This window comes from Teleopsis dalmanni, chromosome 1 (genome assembly GCF_002237135.1).
Source record: "Teleopsis dalmanni isolate 2A chromosome 1, ASM223713v2, whole genome shotgun sequence".
NCBI classification, from domain to species: domain Eukaryota; kingdom Metazoa; phylum Arthropoda; class Insecta; order Diptera; family Diopsidae; genus Teleopsis; species Teleopsis dalmanni.
The window spans coordinates 79,946,965-79,964,562 of NC_051846.1; the positions used below are offsets into that span (position 1 = coordinate 79,946,965).

General features: G+C 29.9%; 2 protein-coding genes across 2 annotated transcripts; one reads left to right on the forward strand and one right to left on the reverse strand.

The window, feature by feature from the left end:
• Nucleotides 1-3,679: 3,679 nt before the first annotated feature.
• Nucleotides 3,680-5,076, reverse strand: LOC119670910. The gene has a single exon (XM_038081353.1). It carries the CDS (start codon nucleotides 5,055-5,057, stop codon nucleotides 3,735-3,737), a length of 1,323 nt encoding a protein of 440 aa, XP_037937281.1. The 5' UTR covers nucleotides 5,058-5,076; the 3' UTR covers nucleotides 3,680-3,734.
• A 3,554-nt stretch (nucleotides 5,077-8,630) lies between these two features.
• LOC119685759 lies at nucleotides 8,631-15,987 on the forward strand. The gene is made up of 2 exons (XM_038100141.1): nucleotides 8,631-8,784; nucleotides 14,789-15,987. Exons 1-2 carry the CDS (start codon nucleotides 8,631-8,633, stop codon nucleotides 15,985-15,987), a joined length of 1,353 nt encoding a protein of 450 aa, XP_037956069.1.
• The last annotated feature ends 1,611 nt before the right edge of the window (nucleotides 15,988-17,598 follow it).

A 17,598-nucleotide genomic window follows, 5' to 3' on the forward strand; every position in this document is an offset into this window, starting at 1 on the left:
ATTTGGAGTGACTGCGCGAGAAAGTCAAAAAGTCATTGATTTATCAAACCATCCTCGTACATATACAGACAAACTTTCATAATTCGAAATTCTATAACTCTAACTAAAAGGAGTGCAACAGCGTTTTAGAGAGCAAATTACATACAATTCTGCTTCCATAACTCCAACTTTTATAACTCGATTTTCTCTATCTCTCGAATAAAAATATTGTCACGTGACAATAGGAATGTGGTAAAGTGCATTCTATAAGTTGAATTTTTGTATTTCGTATGAATTCATAATGGGTGTTAAGGGAAGTCCATTTTTCCAAACCAAGTGTTTAATTTTTTTCTTTCTTATGTTGCCAGCGTTTGGCATTTGTGCAAATGCATAGAATTGTCATTTCTGCCGCTGAATATGACCTCTAAATTGGAACCGCTTGATTAGGGATTAATTCAAAATTTAAAGTGTAACTATCGCAACAGAATTGTAAAGGAAGCGCTAAAGTATATAGAATCAAGCAAAAAGCAGGATATCACACTTATGGATTGCATAAATCATGTAACAAAACCTTGATATATTGATGTAAGTAGTCAAACGATAGCACACTGCTTTAAAAAAGCTGAATTTGGCCAATTTTCTATATGGAACTAACAGGACGACATATTCCCTTAGTTTTCTTTAATATTCATGAAGATCGTGAATTGATGTAAAAGTAAAGTAATTGTAAACTAAATAACTTCCAATGCTACTCTTAACGAATATATTGAGATTGACAATAAAATTTGTGTATCAAGCTTTCCTACAGATGACGATATTATTGAGTATTATAACTCTGAATTAATGGATCTAATTCTAAGCGCAAAGGAAACTGATGATGATGGTTCGGTGAAATTCCTTTTAAGAATAAAGTAGAAGACTTATTCAAAATTGTGAATTTTCAGTTGCAAATGAATGATACTACAACTAATGATCACTATAAGGCTTTGAATATATTGGAATCTTGTTTTGCTAAAAATAAGATATGGTAATTAAAATTCCAAACCTGAATATTTCACTTCACTATAACTTCTATGCTGTGTTTGATTTCAAATAAATTAATATCTTAAAATGTAATTTTAGTTTCTTTTAAAAATAAAATAAAAATAAAAAAATTCTCTAACTCAAAGTAAGTCGAAACTTTTCTTTGCAAAATGGTATACGTATACAGAGATAGTGGCAGAGCTAGACCAACTCTGGACTTCGGCGACATCATAATTGCGAGGCCTCTTTCATACCGAGTTATCAAATTAATAATTTACATTCAAATTAAAATACACAAATTAAATTAACATACTGCTATTTTCGCTACAACTGATAGAATTACCAATGCAGATAGTTTTCCTTGACACATTGTACTTCTCAAGTAGGTCTTAATCAATTTAAAATTCAGAAGCTCCCTTCAGGATGGATTGCCTCATATCGTTGATAAAGTCTGGTGAGTTTGATTTTAAAAGTAGCAGTTCTCCATACATTTAAAAAGCTGGATGTCGCTGTTTTCATCTTCCCGAAGTATTATACCTCAAGCATTACAATACTGGAGAAGGTCTTCGTTTAGTATATTTTTCATATGATTAGTGTCACGTATGAAACCAAATTGTTCAAAATATAAATTAATTGTTTTGAATTGACAGTCGGTATCAATTATGATAACTTCTATCATTGTGGTGAAAATTTTTACTGTTTATCGCATTTCAATATATCATAATAAGGTCATAACTGAGCAATGGTTGCTGTTTCCTGTTATTTTTTCTTTAAATTTTGGTGCAATTTAGTGATTAAAACGTCTAAGTTCTTTAAGAAAAACGATAGTAAAATCACTTAGAAGAATTTAAGTGACAGAGGGAAGATTTGTCGATAACTATTCTGTCACTTTTAACGAAAACAAAAAAGGGTTACACAATAAAACTGATCTCAATCAAATGAGAGTTACCAAGTCCTGACTGTTACCAACTCCATTAACCCACAATTTAGAATTGAATGATTCGGTTTAAAAACAAAATAAAATCTATTTTTTAGTTTCTTTTTGCTACGCACAATTGCGCTTGTTTTAAATCCAGTATTATGATAGTCTGTTTAAAATCTACTTCAGTCGAATGCTATTATACTATATCAGATTTACGCATTCAACAACATCATTAAATTGCAAAAATATCGTTTTTTGGTACTTTGATTCTACTCTCCCAACATGTTTCAGAGAGAGATTTTAAGGTTGACTCGATTTTGCTCGACTTTGAAAAAAGCAAATAGATTTTATTGATAATAAGAGACAAACAAAATCATATTTTCTCTGGTAAGTGGAGTTAAAGTTTTAAAAAACATATATAACTTCTTGCGAGGCCTAGCGCCGCCAAAAATTTTAACACATCTAGAGATTATTAAGTGCTCGGAAAAGATCATGAAGTAAAAAAAATAAGCCATTTTAAAGCACTTTGTAATCTATACTTTGAAATAAATACTAAAAAAGTGATGCTGTGCGTTGAATTTAAGAAGATGGTTTTTTCATTTTTTACTGAAGAATATCAGTGTTTATTTATATCCTGTATACTGGATAAAGTAAATTACTTAATCAAACATTACTCCATTAAGATGATATCAGATCTAACACAAAATTGTTATTAAATATCCAAATACTAACACTTAGCCTACCTTATTATCAAGATATATATGATATATGTATACATATCTATATACCTATAGATAATATAGATATATGTATTTGGATTATCAGTTTTTCTGGGCTACATAAAAAGGCAACATTTTCACTCTAAATAAAGCCTTCAAAAATAATTTTTTTGCCAAATAAGAGCTAAAGTTTTATGAGTGTCTGAAAGACCCTGTACAATTATAAGAAAATACAAACCTCACTTCGCTTGTGAATCGTTGATGTATTTAAAAGAATCAGTAGTCGGCAGTTTATTGTTCAATTTCAAATTATTTATTGTATCTTTATCTTTATATCGCTCTACTATAATTTTTATCGCCAGTTTTTTCGACAGCTTTGAATTTGTTTTGTATGTGTAATAGTTATTACAACACTGGACTAAGGTTCCCTCAATTCTATGCTTTTTCGTTTCTGGTTGATAGGAAAGAGGTTAATAAAAAAACACAAAGCCTTCATGCTTTATAAGTTTCAAAATATTATAAAACTGAGTCATTTTACTGGATTCGAGATGCTTATTCTTTGGAGTGTGATGATGGGTTAAGTGAAATAGTTTTTAGTGTTAGATATTTGGTAAAGCGATTTTTATATTTCAATAGCAATATCAAAAGTGTTTTTAATATGAAATTTTTTAGATTAAATATACTTATTAAATAAAATAAAATAAAATAAAATAAGTAGCACTGTTTGCATAGATTTATATGCAAAACTTATACTACAGCTTATTTTTAATTGAAATTACAATACTTTTTCTCTATATATAATAAATGTTTAGACATAGATACAGACCCATATCAATAAATTTATGTAATATTGATAAATGTTTAACATTAATGGGTAACGTGCAGTGCTTAGCAAAGTTTTACTAGCCAGATAATCGCGCGAAACTTGATTTTGTCCATGATATTGTTTTGGTAATTATTGAGAACAGCGATAACGTCTTTTATCACTAAAAAATATTTCTAGTTCTTTTATTTCATTTGTAAAAAAATCAAATAATAAATTTTACTTTTATTTATTGACGATAATTCTACACACGCAACGTATTACTAAGTTATAAAAATGATATTTCCCATTTCTCTTCTTCGATACCTAGAATACCGCTGACATTGTGAACATCTTCTGGCAAATCCTTTACAACAACTGCAAAATCTGGCACTGAGCAGGCGTAAGAATATCCTTTGTAGAGATCTTCTTTGGCCCAACTGATCCAATCAATATTGTGTCCAATATCTTCACATAATATGTAGTCACGTTGTATTTCTTCCAATGAAAGATGGGGATTATTTACACCGATTAAAACAATACCTTTTCGTGTTTCCCGCTCAATAACAACGCGGAAGTATATCATAGGTACTGGTATTAAACCGTTATTGTTTTCATCAAAATCCAAATACAGCTTCTGAGGAACATTTTGATAATCTGGCAACGTTGTTACGCCCCATGTGCCCGTGTAGCAATCTGCAGTCATATTATTATTGCTTATGAATTTTCGTACACCATCCTCTACACGTTCCCAATTTCCACCGTTAAATGACTGCCACTGTGGTGCTGCATTGACAAAGAAGAATGTTGCCTTTTGGGGTGCACCAAAGATAAAGTCCACCTTTGCTGCCATATGTCCACGTGCCATGTATATATTATTGCTAATGTTAAAATAAGGTGAAGCGTCCATGCCTAAAATGTTACTGACTGTTATGTTTTGTTGAACTTGAGTGTAAAGTTGATCAACATTTTTTCCACCATAGAAAGTTCCTTCAGTGAAACGTGGTCGCGTAACGGAACGTTGATAAGCTGCGCTGGATGGATATAATACATGATGTACATATCGCGTTACTTCATTATTTTCATCGTGGCATATATCCATTGTTTGTAAGAACCCATTATTTATTTGGAAACCAACTTCTAACAAATCAGTACCACCATTACAATCACGTCCAGTGAGTCTGGCTGTATAGATAGGCCAATCGGTGCAACTAAAGTTGGAAAATGGATAAATTGTATCATTTACTAGAAAATACATATTTTGTAAACACTGTGCTTCTATAGTCGTGACGTTACTGAAAGGTGACAAAAATGATTCACTGCAATGCATATCAATTTTCTCTCCATTTTTTATGTTGACTACACCATCAGAGTCAGGCAGAATCCATTCTAGAGCTCTATGTGTTGTGAAAATCGGTGAGGGATCATTTAGATCGCCATTAACACGAAAGGAGCAATCTCCTCTAACTACTACGCCAGGTGATTCCTCTGATGATGGGGATTTCGTAGATTTAAAAGGAAAATTATTTAATCGCGGATGACTTTGTATCGTACCGGAATTAACTAATCCAATGTACAGTAAGCAAATCGAAACAACTGTTAACGATTTCATTTTTACACTGATAAGTTCGAAAAACAAAGACCATATCATTACCTTTAATTATTTTAGTTCTTTTATATGTTGAAGACTTTAGGTACGTTTGTTCGATTTCTTATCATAGATAAGCAATTTTGAATGATTTAGAACTGGTAGAATTTAATGTATTTATAATCAGACCAACTTCAAGTCAGTAGGCCAGGGGTATACCATGCGATTATTCAACAAAGTGAGCTAATATCACGTATTTCTAATCATTTAATTTTTTCCGTAGTCTTCAATAACATTAACATTGCTTATATGAAGGCATTCCAAAGAGAAATTTAATCCTAACTAAATTTATTCGTTTAATCCGTAGCATTGACATAGTTTTTAATGCTGTTCCTCATTTCCTTTTCATTTTGCATTTAAGTTTTGATGTTCGTTTCTCCAACAATTTGCAGTGATGCTCAAATATAGTACTTAATAGTCTAAATTGCAACAAAAACGATGTTGTTTTGCATACTATGGAATTTTTTCTTTTTTAAATAATTTTGTTTTTTATGAATGCTTGAGCAGTGCTGCATGACTAACTTAAGTCACTGAGCTCATTTCATAATATAACATACATATATACATTTAATTAAGTCGAGCAATTAAATGGTGTTTGGTAATTTATTGCTATGATTGCTCTTGTAATCAATGGTTTTACGAGTTAATCCTAGAGGTATTGATTAAATATAATGCTCTCCATATACTCCTTTCTTACGATTAGGTTTTACTATGTAAAGTTAGTTTCTGTAATACCTGCACTCTTGAATTAAGAGTTTAAAATGCATAAATTTAATCAGTTTAACTTTTTTTGAGTATTAAGTCAGTTCCGATATCAATATATAAAAGTTCTTTGGGGTTCTTAAAAATAGTTTTGCAAAAATTTTAGTCCTGTCCAGCATTAGCAACGTATATAACTATTTATCTATTGCGCTATAAATGACAGCCCACATAGATCACAAAATAATAAAAACTTTCTGCAAGATTGTATACGAACAAATGGAGAACGCACTAATCAATCAAATGATGCGTCAATGTTTTCAATAATCGGTGTCATGTTTTCAATTTTTTTCAAATATCGTATTATGGTCCAATTTAAATTCCTTTCGCCGGACTAAAATTGTTAACAATAAGTGCTATTTAAGTGACATGCAATATTTTGTGAAACTAAGAGGTCCGATTGTTATACATATTATTCTGAAAATTTTAGGCGGCCAATTTTTGATTTTTGCACCATTACAACGCACCATTCTGCATTGGGTCGTTAAGACCAATTTGCCAAAAACTCAACTTATATCGTTCCATAACCAGCGTATTCGATTAATTTACCACCATGTGACTTTTGGTTATTCTCTAAGCTCAAGAAACTACTCTAAAGATACCGTTTTGATTCGATTGAGGAGTAAAACCGCAGGATGAAACTGTGTTCTATTGAGAGCATTCCGAAAATACCATAGTGATAAATAGTATCACTAGCAAAAACTTTTATCTGTTCTATCGGGTATGAAGTACTTTGAAACTGATAAAATTTATTTAAAAAAATAAGTAAAAATTTTGAAAGTTATAAACAATTACATTTTATTTTTATCAGTGTTGTTTCCAATACTTGGTTACTTTTTGGCAAGTAGTTGCAAAATGTCGGGAAAACGTTGCTCTAGATTGTATATATTATTATAATCTTATGTTATTGATACATTTTAATTTATTTTCTTTCCTATTTTAGGTTTTCAAAGAAAGAATTCTTAAAATTAATTATTAGTTATTATTAAATAATTTTTATTATCGCATGGTATTAAATCACAATTTTATCTTACAATTTCATACAATTTTATACAGTTTTATATTAAAATTGAATATTTTAAAAAATTAAAATTAAATTTAATTAAAATAAAAATTAAAATTTTCCACAATATCAGCATTTTGTGAAACATTATTTTATTATGAAGTTCTATGTCAATTGCTCGTGTGAACAGGATGTAAGCACAAGGTTTTAGCAAAAAAACCAATTACTCTTATGAGTATTTGAAATACGTATAATAGTTTGTTTCCACTGGCTTCGTTAGACCAGTTAATTTAAAACGTACTATAACACAACATCTTATAAATTAAACTACTAAAAAACGATGCAGATTAAGAATGAAATATAATAAAAATTGCTTTAAACGAAATACGAATATTTCATATTTCATTAGGTTGAAATATTACATATCTCTTTCCTTTCATTTTAATTAGAGTATGTGTATGAAGAAAAAAAAAAGTATTGCAGTTTGTCTGATAACTTTGTCTATGATTGATAAAAAAATCTGATTTGATTTTAATAACTATTTGAAAATAGTGTGAACAGCAAAATAAAATAATGAATCTGCCTGATAAACACTTGTCAAAATGAAATGGTGTGGAAAACCATAAGAGAGGATCTGTGATAATATCTTTAAGTTGCAAATGTGCTGAATCTTTAAAAAATTTAAAAGTTTGCTTATAAGTTTGATTATTTAATGAAACTTAAGACTTTGCTCATAAGAAGTTCTTGAAGTAAACGTTGGATTCTTTAATGAAACTTAAGAGTTTGTTCATAAGAAGTTCCTGTAGAAAACGTTCGTTTCTTTAATGAAACTTAAAGGTTTGTTCATAAGAAGTTCCTGAAAAAAAAGTTCGATTCTTCAATGAAACTTAAGAGTTTGTTTATAAGAAGTTCTTGTTCTTTACTAGAAGTCAAGTCAATCAACAATGTTTGGAAGTTAACCATAAACTTGCTAAATATGAAATACTTAAGAAAATTTAAAATGGAGTATTAGTTTTATAGGCATAAAGTTTTCCGCGCTTATATGATATATAAAAAAAAGTTCATAAATAGTTTGGTACAGTCTTCCTAGAAGATAGAATTATATAAGAATGTGTGTATGTCAAAATAAAAATAATATTAACTCATAATAATTTAAAACTTTCGAATATAATTAATTACATTAAAATTACAAATGTAAATTCCAAGATCGTGTTAAGTTTCTCAATGAATAACTCTGATTTAATATAGATACATGTATATATATACTGTAAATATGTGTGGTATCTATATTTTTTAAAAACTTTTAGTAAATAAAACAATGCTGACCTTTTCGAGGTATGAAAAAGTAAACAAAAAGATAATGCCATTGTGCTTTAACGTACGTTGATTGTTGTAAACCGAGAGTGAAGAGATGCATAAAAAAACTATCTCTTATTAAGTAAACGGAATAAAAAATAGCATTTGTTCTGACTAAAAATAAAATAAATTAGTAAGTATTTTACTGTGTTTCAACATAGCAAAATTCATTTCCGAATTTCAGTAATAACATCATTTACCATAATATGAGACGATTTCGTTGAGATTTCGGAAGCTGATATTTTAAAAATTGCTATTATTAATAATAAAAAAGATATTTGTATAATTTTAAGCACTTTGTATACAGAGAGAAAGATATGGAGAGAGTATCTGTGCTGAAAACATATCTCGTCGTGTCGTAGATACATTTTGTATATTATTTTTATATTCATTCAGTAGTTTGACAGAAGCGCGACGTGATGGTTTTTGTGAAAGTTGTCGTGTTGTCTTTTTGTTTATTAAATTTTTGTTTCGTCAAGACACAAGGCAGACAAGCCATAAAGCCATGTGCAGATGTTGAAGATATCGTCAAAGACTTAAGTGGTTTGCATATAAATCAAGCAGATAATAGTAGTAAGTAAATATAGTTGTGAACTAAATATTTATTTTCTTCTTATTATATTTTTTTTTATATTGATTTTTAATCTTTATTTATATATCATTAATTATATATATTAATTATTGTGTGTCTATAAAATGAATTAATAAATATTATGTATATTAATTCATGTAATTTTATGTAAAAATTTCAAAATGAAAATAATTTGCGAGTCATCACATGAAATTTTGTTTCTTTATAAATTTATTGCTCAGTTAAAATAAACTAAAAAAAATATCATTTTTGGTTGACTGTAAGTGGGTTAACTGAAAATTGTTACAGTGTAGTTTCTTTTGCAAAAATTTGTTTTTTAAAAATTTTAAACATATAATTAAAATCAAATATAATAAATATGTAGATGTAATTTATGTTGTAATTTATTTTATTTTATTAAAGTTTTGACGTGAAATCGTCTAACAGTCGGTACCACAAAAGAGTCCTATTGTACTTATATCACTATTGATTACACAAAGCGCTTTAAAGCTTTGTAAACAAAGTCTAGAACTAAATCTAGAAAAGAGATCCTAATCTGTTCTGCTGACAGAAATTCCACATGAAACAAGTATCGTCTGCGAGTTATTAAAGCTGGACAGTCACAAAGAATATGCATAGTAGTCCTCATCTTTGAGGCATAATTTGCATTCCGAATTAGCAGATAATCATAGTTTATATTTCAGTCCTTAATGACCTATAATGAAACCCGTTATCAACCCTAAATTACATTTTGAGTATTTAAGAATGCTTTGTAGGAGTACGGTGTTATCACTGCTTTGCTTTGTCTAAATCCTGGGAAGTCTTTCCAGTCCTCCAGCCGCATATGATTTTTCCTTTTCTTAATAATTTGTTTTGTATTGGCCCAGTTTAACTCACAACCCCTCATAGGGTTGAGGCCTTCACAAGTTGAGGGCCTGTGAAAGTAGTTTTTGATGCAGTTCTGGCTAGTTCATTAGCATTTCTCAAAATTCCCCTGTGACCCGGAACCCAGTAAAGGCTTACCTTATTCCGAGCTGCAAGTAACTGTAAGAGTGTAACATTCAAGGACCTTTTTCGACTTGAAAGTCCAAGAAGACAGATTAGATAACAATAAATATCAATTCTCGAGCCAGTCAGTTTTTTGATGATATTGGATCTTACATATAAGTTGAATGCGTGAATTTCGGGATGGAAGACACTCTGTCATGTGCCCATCGCATTCGAAATTCTGGTGTTGGGTCCATTATCACTCAACAATTACATCCAATTTAATACTATTCGAAATACCTTTCTATTGAAAACAAAAATTTATATTTAAAATTTAGTTTTTTTCATCAAAATGGACGCTAAAATTTAATTTAATAAATATGAAAAAAAAATTGTATTAATTTCTTATTTTCAAAGAGCCATTGAATAATAATTTATATTAAATTATTGGGTTAAGCAATTTGTGATTCCATAAGTAAACGTAAATGAAACATACTTGTGATTAAGACTTCGTTCAAGTTTTTATATCCGTATTTATTATGTAGACATTAACATAAAATGTTAAATACAATTAAAGTTCTATAACTCAGGCACCATTTTGCTAAGAAAAGGTTCGACTTATGTAGAGTTCGAGTTAAAGAATATTTTTGTAATTGTATGTAATTTGCTCTCTAAACCCGGTTGCACTCTATTTAGTTCGAGTTATAGAAAATGGGAATTATAGAAGTTCAAGTTATGGTTGTTTGACTGTATATCATTCATATAGAAAAATGATTCAGTACTGACATCTAACAATGTTGGATCGTTTTAAGCTAATGTTCTATTATTTTAGCACATGTATTATTATATATTATTGGCACATAGCTAACAATAATACGAACATAACTTAATGGAAGTGCGTCAAAATGTTTCCAAGTAAAAATAGGAGTTTGGGGATTATCTGCATAAATAGAATTCTTTGCGTAATACTGCAAAAAAAAAATTCACAAGTAAAGTCATGCAAAATTCAATTCATATACATTAAGACTGAAAAGTTTTCGGAAATTCTCATTTAAAATTCGCGCGCTGTATATTTTTCGATATTTTAAGTTTATGTAGTTTGGCAGCACTGTCCTTAATTACTATGCCAAAAATGAGCGCGATCTGTCAGACAGTTCGTTTACGGCAGCTGTTGAAACCAGTTCCCCTCAGTAGTGCGTTGCGAAATGTCTTCGACGGTCGTACGACCGTCCTGAAAGGCTTTGTACCACTCATAAACTTGAGTTTTCGATAAAACTGATTCCCCATAAGCCTTTTGTAGCATTCGCAACGATTCTGCACACGAAATTTCGTTCGAAACACAAAATTTGATGCAAACTCTTTGTTCAATATTTTTTTCCATTGTTTTTTTCGCAACGCACTACTGAGGTGAACTGGTTTCAACAGCTGCCGTAAACGAACTGTCTGACAGATCGCGCTCATTTTTGGCATAGTAATTAAGGACAGTGCTGCCAAACTACATAAACTTAAAATATCGAAAAATATACAGCGCGCGAATTTTAAATGAGAATTTCCGAAAACTTTTCGGTCTTAATGTATAAAAACGTAAAATTACACATCTAAGAAAAACAAAGCATAATAGGATGTGTTGTGTGGCTTGTAGTACCATCCCGTTGAAATTATATATCCACTCCATATCTTCAATTTCATAATTGAATCATGTTTAAGTTTAAGGAATTAAAATGGTTTGTGACGCAAACATTATTGTTTTCAAATCATGTGAGCCTTTCACATCTTTGGATCATGGCATCATACTATATAGTGACTTGTTTAGATACAATGGTGTTTTGGGAGTTATTTCTCGAATTTCACTTTGTTTACACACTAAACAGGGCTTGATTACTGAAAAAAATTCGATACTTTTTGTATTCACCATTTTCCAAGAAAGTATTCACAATTTTAGTCTGCTAAGCGGTTGTTAAACGATGCATATTATTAAATGGTAAACCTAAAATTAAATACATGATTTCCGTGATAGTTCTGTTTAAAATGAATCATTAAACCGTGGCTATATATCAAATTAAATATATACATATTTTTAATTTGTAATTAAATGTATCTATAAAATTAAAAATCAGTAAGTTAACGGGTTGGTTAACTTGTTAAATATTTCCGTTATTTCAAATGTATTTTTTCACAACCTCTGAAGTATTTTCCGGGTGTAAAATTTCATGACGAATTTTAAGTAATCGAACCTCGAATATATTTTTTTTATTTGCTATCCATGGAATTTCAATTAATGTGTTTTAAGTTAATGAAATACTAAAGTTTATATTAAAATGTAAACTTTCTTGTCTTTTTCCTTAACCAAGAGATTAATATTTTTTTGTAGTTTGATAATAAAAATTATTCAACATATGTACAACACCAAAAGTTTCATTGCGAATTTATCTACAAAAACGTCAGATTTAAGTTAACGTATCGGTACAATATCGTATCGGTTGATTAGAGTATTGAGTATTGTTTCAATATTTTTTTATTTAGCAAATAAATAATATTCATTTTGTATTTATTGATAGCTTCAATAACACTATTCAAAATAATATTTTTAATAAATAATTTTTTACGATGATGTATTCTACTTTTGTTTTTAGATTTTATTTTTATATTAATGATAATGTAGAACTGTTTAGCTTATAAGAAATGCAAATTGTTTAAATTAAATGTGACAAAAAAAATCCATATTTAATTGAACTTAAATCGATATTAAATAAAACTTTTATTATTAAAAGTTTATGTTCACGTAAATATAAAACAACACTATAAGCATATAAATTATATACATTACATTCTCACAACACAATACTATACTATCTATACTATATAATGCTATAATTTATTTATTAGTTAAAAGTACATTAAAAATTTTAATTAACTTAAAAACTGCATATAAAGTAAACGTTTTTTTTTTGTAATATACAGTAATATATATTTATATATATATACAGTAATTATATAAATAATTTTTAATATACCATTTATTCAAAATGAATGATCAAAATTGATTAACAAAAATGCATATTAATGTACTATTACTCAGTACTTAGTATTATTATTGATTTTTCTTCTTCTGTGATCATTGGGTGATCTGATCATTGAGCCTGTGATCACTTCGGTGATCTACGGCAGCAAATGTGTTGTTGAATTATAATATAGAGTTATTCAGGTGATTTTATAAAAGTATAGTTTATAGTCCAGCATATCTTTCTAAATATATATATTGCATTTATTTTAAAAGATTGCAATTCTGAATTAGTGCGAGTACCCATAGAATCAAACAATTTCAAGGAATCGATTTTGTCTTTCATGTACTTTAGCAGATTAACGATTATTAAATCCTTGTGTATATCTTCATTTCTGATATATCACGGCGCTTAACGTATACGTTTCAATACAATAATTTGATAAGTTTATAGTTTTCTAATGGTCGATGGAATAACATTGCCATAAGAAACACAATCATAAAGCAGTTTATATGCTTATGAATCAGAGTTTGATTTCTCCCACTTCACTTTCTTTGTATTAATGATTTCAGAGCATTCAGTTCTTTAGTAAGGTGTATCTTCTGTCAAGAGTTTGAAATAAATATTTAACAATATCAACCCTTTCTATTTTCACATAATTGACATATTCTTCTAGGATTTTATTCTCTACGTCTTGCAATCAAAATAGTTTTTGTTTTTTCAGCATTTACTCCTATTTTCCACCTTCAAGAGTATCTTATTTTCTTTCAAATATGAAAAATTCTTTACAATAGAATAAACTCGAAGAATGAAATAGTATTCATAAAATCCGCTGTATATATTTTATACAATAAAGGGGACAATAGGGAACCTTAAGGGATGTCCGCTTTAATACTTTTCTAGATGAAAAGTGGTTTTGGGCTTCAATCGATAATTCTCTATTTGATAAAAATGTAGTTAAAAGTTTTCATAATTTTTTGTTTGACGATCAACATATTATGGTGCACCTTATCAAAAGCTTAATCAATATCAAATAGAAAAGCTGACAGATTTTCTTTTAGTTTGAGAATCTCTTACTAGCTGGGGATCCCTGGAAAGATTTTCTTGGATTTCGATTTGTTTTTTAATAATACTTTTAGCCATAACTATATTTTTGAGTTCTATTGCCAGTACCATTTTTTCTGCTTTTTTAACTATAGCAGGTAACAACCTTATAGGTCTCTAATTTTCAGGCCAAGAATGGTCTTTTCCAATTTAACTACAATTTTTAATAAAGCTACACATATCTCAGTGATGATGCAGTTTTTTATTGAAACTTTCATTCCTTCTTACTCATCACTTCATAGCTACTTTCACATTTTTTCATGTTAGATATTGGCATCAACTGGAGTGGTTGAAGGGTGTGATTGAAAAACATCAACGAATAGTGAATGTAGACTGTCACCTTAAAGTATCACGCACTGTGGTCATTTAAATATTTAGAATAACCTCTTCTTTTTATAAAACTCTCCTTTCAATTATTTCGTACGTCAATTTAATAATCGATTAATGCATGCACAAAAACTCCGTATAAAATCGGTCAAATCTTGTCCTTTTAAGAACTTCTAAGGTTTCTGAAATAGTCTTAAGTATTTTTTGCATGACTATTTCCAGTATGCTTAGTTGACGACTCATATGCTTCCGATTACGCGGGAATATTATTCAATGAGAGTATTTCACTTTCCAAGCTATTTTTATTGCAGACGTGGTTTCTTTTCGATTACTGCCATTGCGGCTTGCAATATCGAGAGTGTTTTTATAATCTACTATATTTTGAGACATGAATATTGTATAGAAAAAAATTGGACTTGAGCAGTTGAAGCATAAAATATATGAAACTATATAAAATTTATATTTGTCTTTTTTATGTGATTTAATTGTTTACTAAATAAATTTTATTTTGACTTTCTAATATAATATTAACAAACATTTCTGATAGTAACTGGTAATAAGTAAATACATTTAATTTAATTTTCAGATTTAAAGTGCACGTTGGATATACAAAAAGACCTGTCGAAGCCACATGAACTACAGCCGCTGTATATTGTGCCGAATAGAAGCAATTTTTGGCAACCGAATTTGAAAGGGCAAATAGAAATTCCTCATGGTGCCAGCATAGAGCTTTATTGCACGAAATCCTTTGCAAATGCTACCGATAATAACTCTACTCTACAAAAGATACCCAAAAATACAAGAACTTTAAAACCATTGTGCTTACAGGACAAAACCTTCATACTGCATGGCGAGAAATTTGAATTCCAACAGTTTGTTTGTACTCGTCCTGTGAGGTACACTGTCGAACGAACCTCAAAGGTGTGCACTGAGAACGGTGCACACATTTATCGCGTAGGCTTCAACATTACAAAACAACGATTCATTGAAACAATGAAAATATGTCACAATGATAATTTATTAAGCACACATTATACGCAACATATGCTGTTGCCCGGTAGTCTGCATTATCAAAAATACGTTAAACGTTTGAACTTCAGCAAAGCGGGCTATTTCAACGACTATAACGTACAGTTTTTGTACAGTCGTAAGAACCAAAACGAAAAAGCCGTCACTCTGCTAGAGGGCAATCACGCACAGTACTTCGATAATAGTTCATTCTTTTTGAGCCGCGGGCACTTGGCCGCAAAGGCCGACTTTATTTACGCCAGTCAGCAGCGTTCTACGTTCACCTTTCTCAACGTGGCACCGCAATGGCAATCATTTAATGCTGGTCAATGGGAAACTATGGAGGATGCAGTAAGAAAGTTTATTGGAAAATCACAGCTTGAAGTTGACTGTTATACTGGGACACACGGAGTCATGGAGCTGACAGCGAATGGTGGCAATAAGCGACTGTTTTATTTAGCCTATGATGCGAATAATAATGGAATTTTGCCTGTACCAAAGCTTTACTATCGCGTTATAGTTGATCGCAAGAATAGAAAACGCGGCATTGCATTGGTGGGTGTCAATAATCCTCACGTTACTAATAGTGAGCTGCAAAATGTGGATGGCTACATACTGTGTGACGATGTACGGGAGCAGGTGCCATGGTTACGTTGGATACGCAATGATAAATTGACGAAAGGATATATGTATGCTTGTAGAGTAAATGAATTTGCTTCTGTAGTTGAACACTTGCCAAAGCAATTATTGAGTGTTAAGGAATTGCTTATAGAATAATAATATACATATTTGAATAGATTTCTAAGTAGTAGTCAAAGTCAATATGTTGTGATTTATTGTTTATGAAATATACTAAATATACTAAAATGTTAAGTGATAAGTAATTCACAACAAAAAAGTAAACATTTTGTATTGAATATATTTTTAAGAGTTTCTAATAAAGAAATAAATATTTATTAAAATAAGTACATTTCAAGGTATATATAAATTAGACTTCTTATTATTTTAAATTTTAAAGATTTTAAAAAGAAATGAAGGCGACATTGACTCATAATAGGACTGTTCCACGAGCTACTTGTAGTAACTTTGGGTAACACTGTTTTCTTACCAAATTTTCGAGCATTTTACTTGTGTTTTACTTGAGTTTTACTACGAGTAGCTCGTAGAACAGACCTAATGTTACAGAATTTAGATTAAATGATTATAATACTGTCTTTACTAAATATTACAGTAGAAATATTAAAATTTTCTGTAAATATAGTTTTTGAGATGTGCTGTCTTTAGCATGTATTGCCTCACCGACACCACTCAAAATATTTCAAAGATAAAAGTATTTTAGCTACAATAGTGAACGGTAGCCAAATTATGGATTTTTAACAAGAATTTGGTATGGATTCATTTGTCTAAAATATACCACGTAATGAGAGATCCATAGATAAATATTGGTATGATTACAATTATGTGTAACAAGAATTTGGTATGGATTAATTTGTCTAAAACATACCAGGTAATGAGAGATCCATAGATAAATATTGGTACGATTACAACTGTGTGTAACCAATGTAAAATGTTGTGTTACAGTACATAAATTGAAGTTTATTGTGTGTGATATGTAATTAGAATATATTTATTTTGGAAAATTGTTTCCTTATATTGATATTTACAATTATGGTCATCTCTCAATAGATATTGTAAGCCTGCTTCTTGTTTTTATTTTTATATAAAATAAAACTCATTTGATCCATATATGAAATAATTTCAATTTCAGAAAATTTTACAATATTATGATTATTAACTTCAAAAAACGTTAAAATGGTATTTTATTGTACGAGAATCACTATTAATATTTTGAGCCTAATAATGAAAAAATACTAATTTGGCGTTGAAATTTGCTTTATTGTACTCTTTTATGATTAATACACTTTTGCATGCTTTCGAACCATTTGTCAAAGAATTTTTTCCAATCTTTTTCAGATACCTTTAAAAAATGGTTTTAAAATGCAACAACGGCTTCTGCTTCGTCTGCGGTTGGACAATAAAAATCATTGTCCACGCAACTTATTCACAACTTATTCATACATCTCGTCTAACAACTGACTATTTGAGCACTCAAAACCTCAAATTGATGGGTCATCAGCCGTACTGATTTCGGTCGCTATTTCGCAACCAATGACTTCTTCTTGTTCCCAGAAGAAGTCATTGGTTGCGAAATAGCGACCGAAATCAGTACGGCTGATGACCCATCAATTTGAGGTTTTGAGTGCTCAAATAGTCAGTTGTTCGACGAGATGTATGAGCACTCGCATTGTCTTGATGGAGATGGATAATGATCCGATGGTACTAATTTGTATTTTACTGAAGATTTCTGGTAAACAAATGGTTGTATAC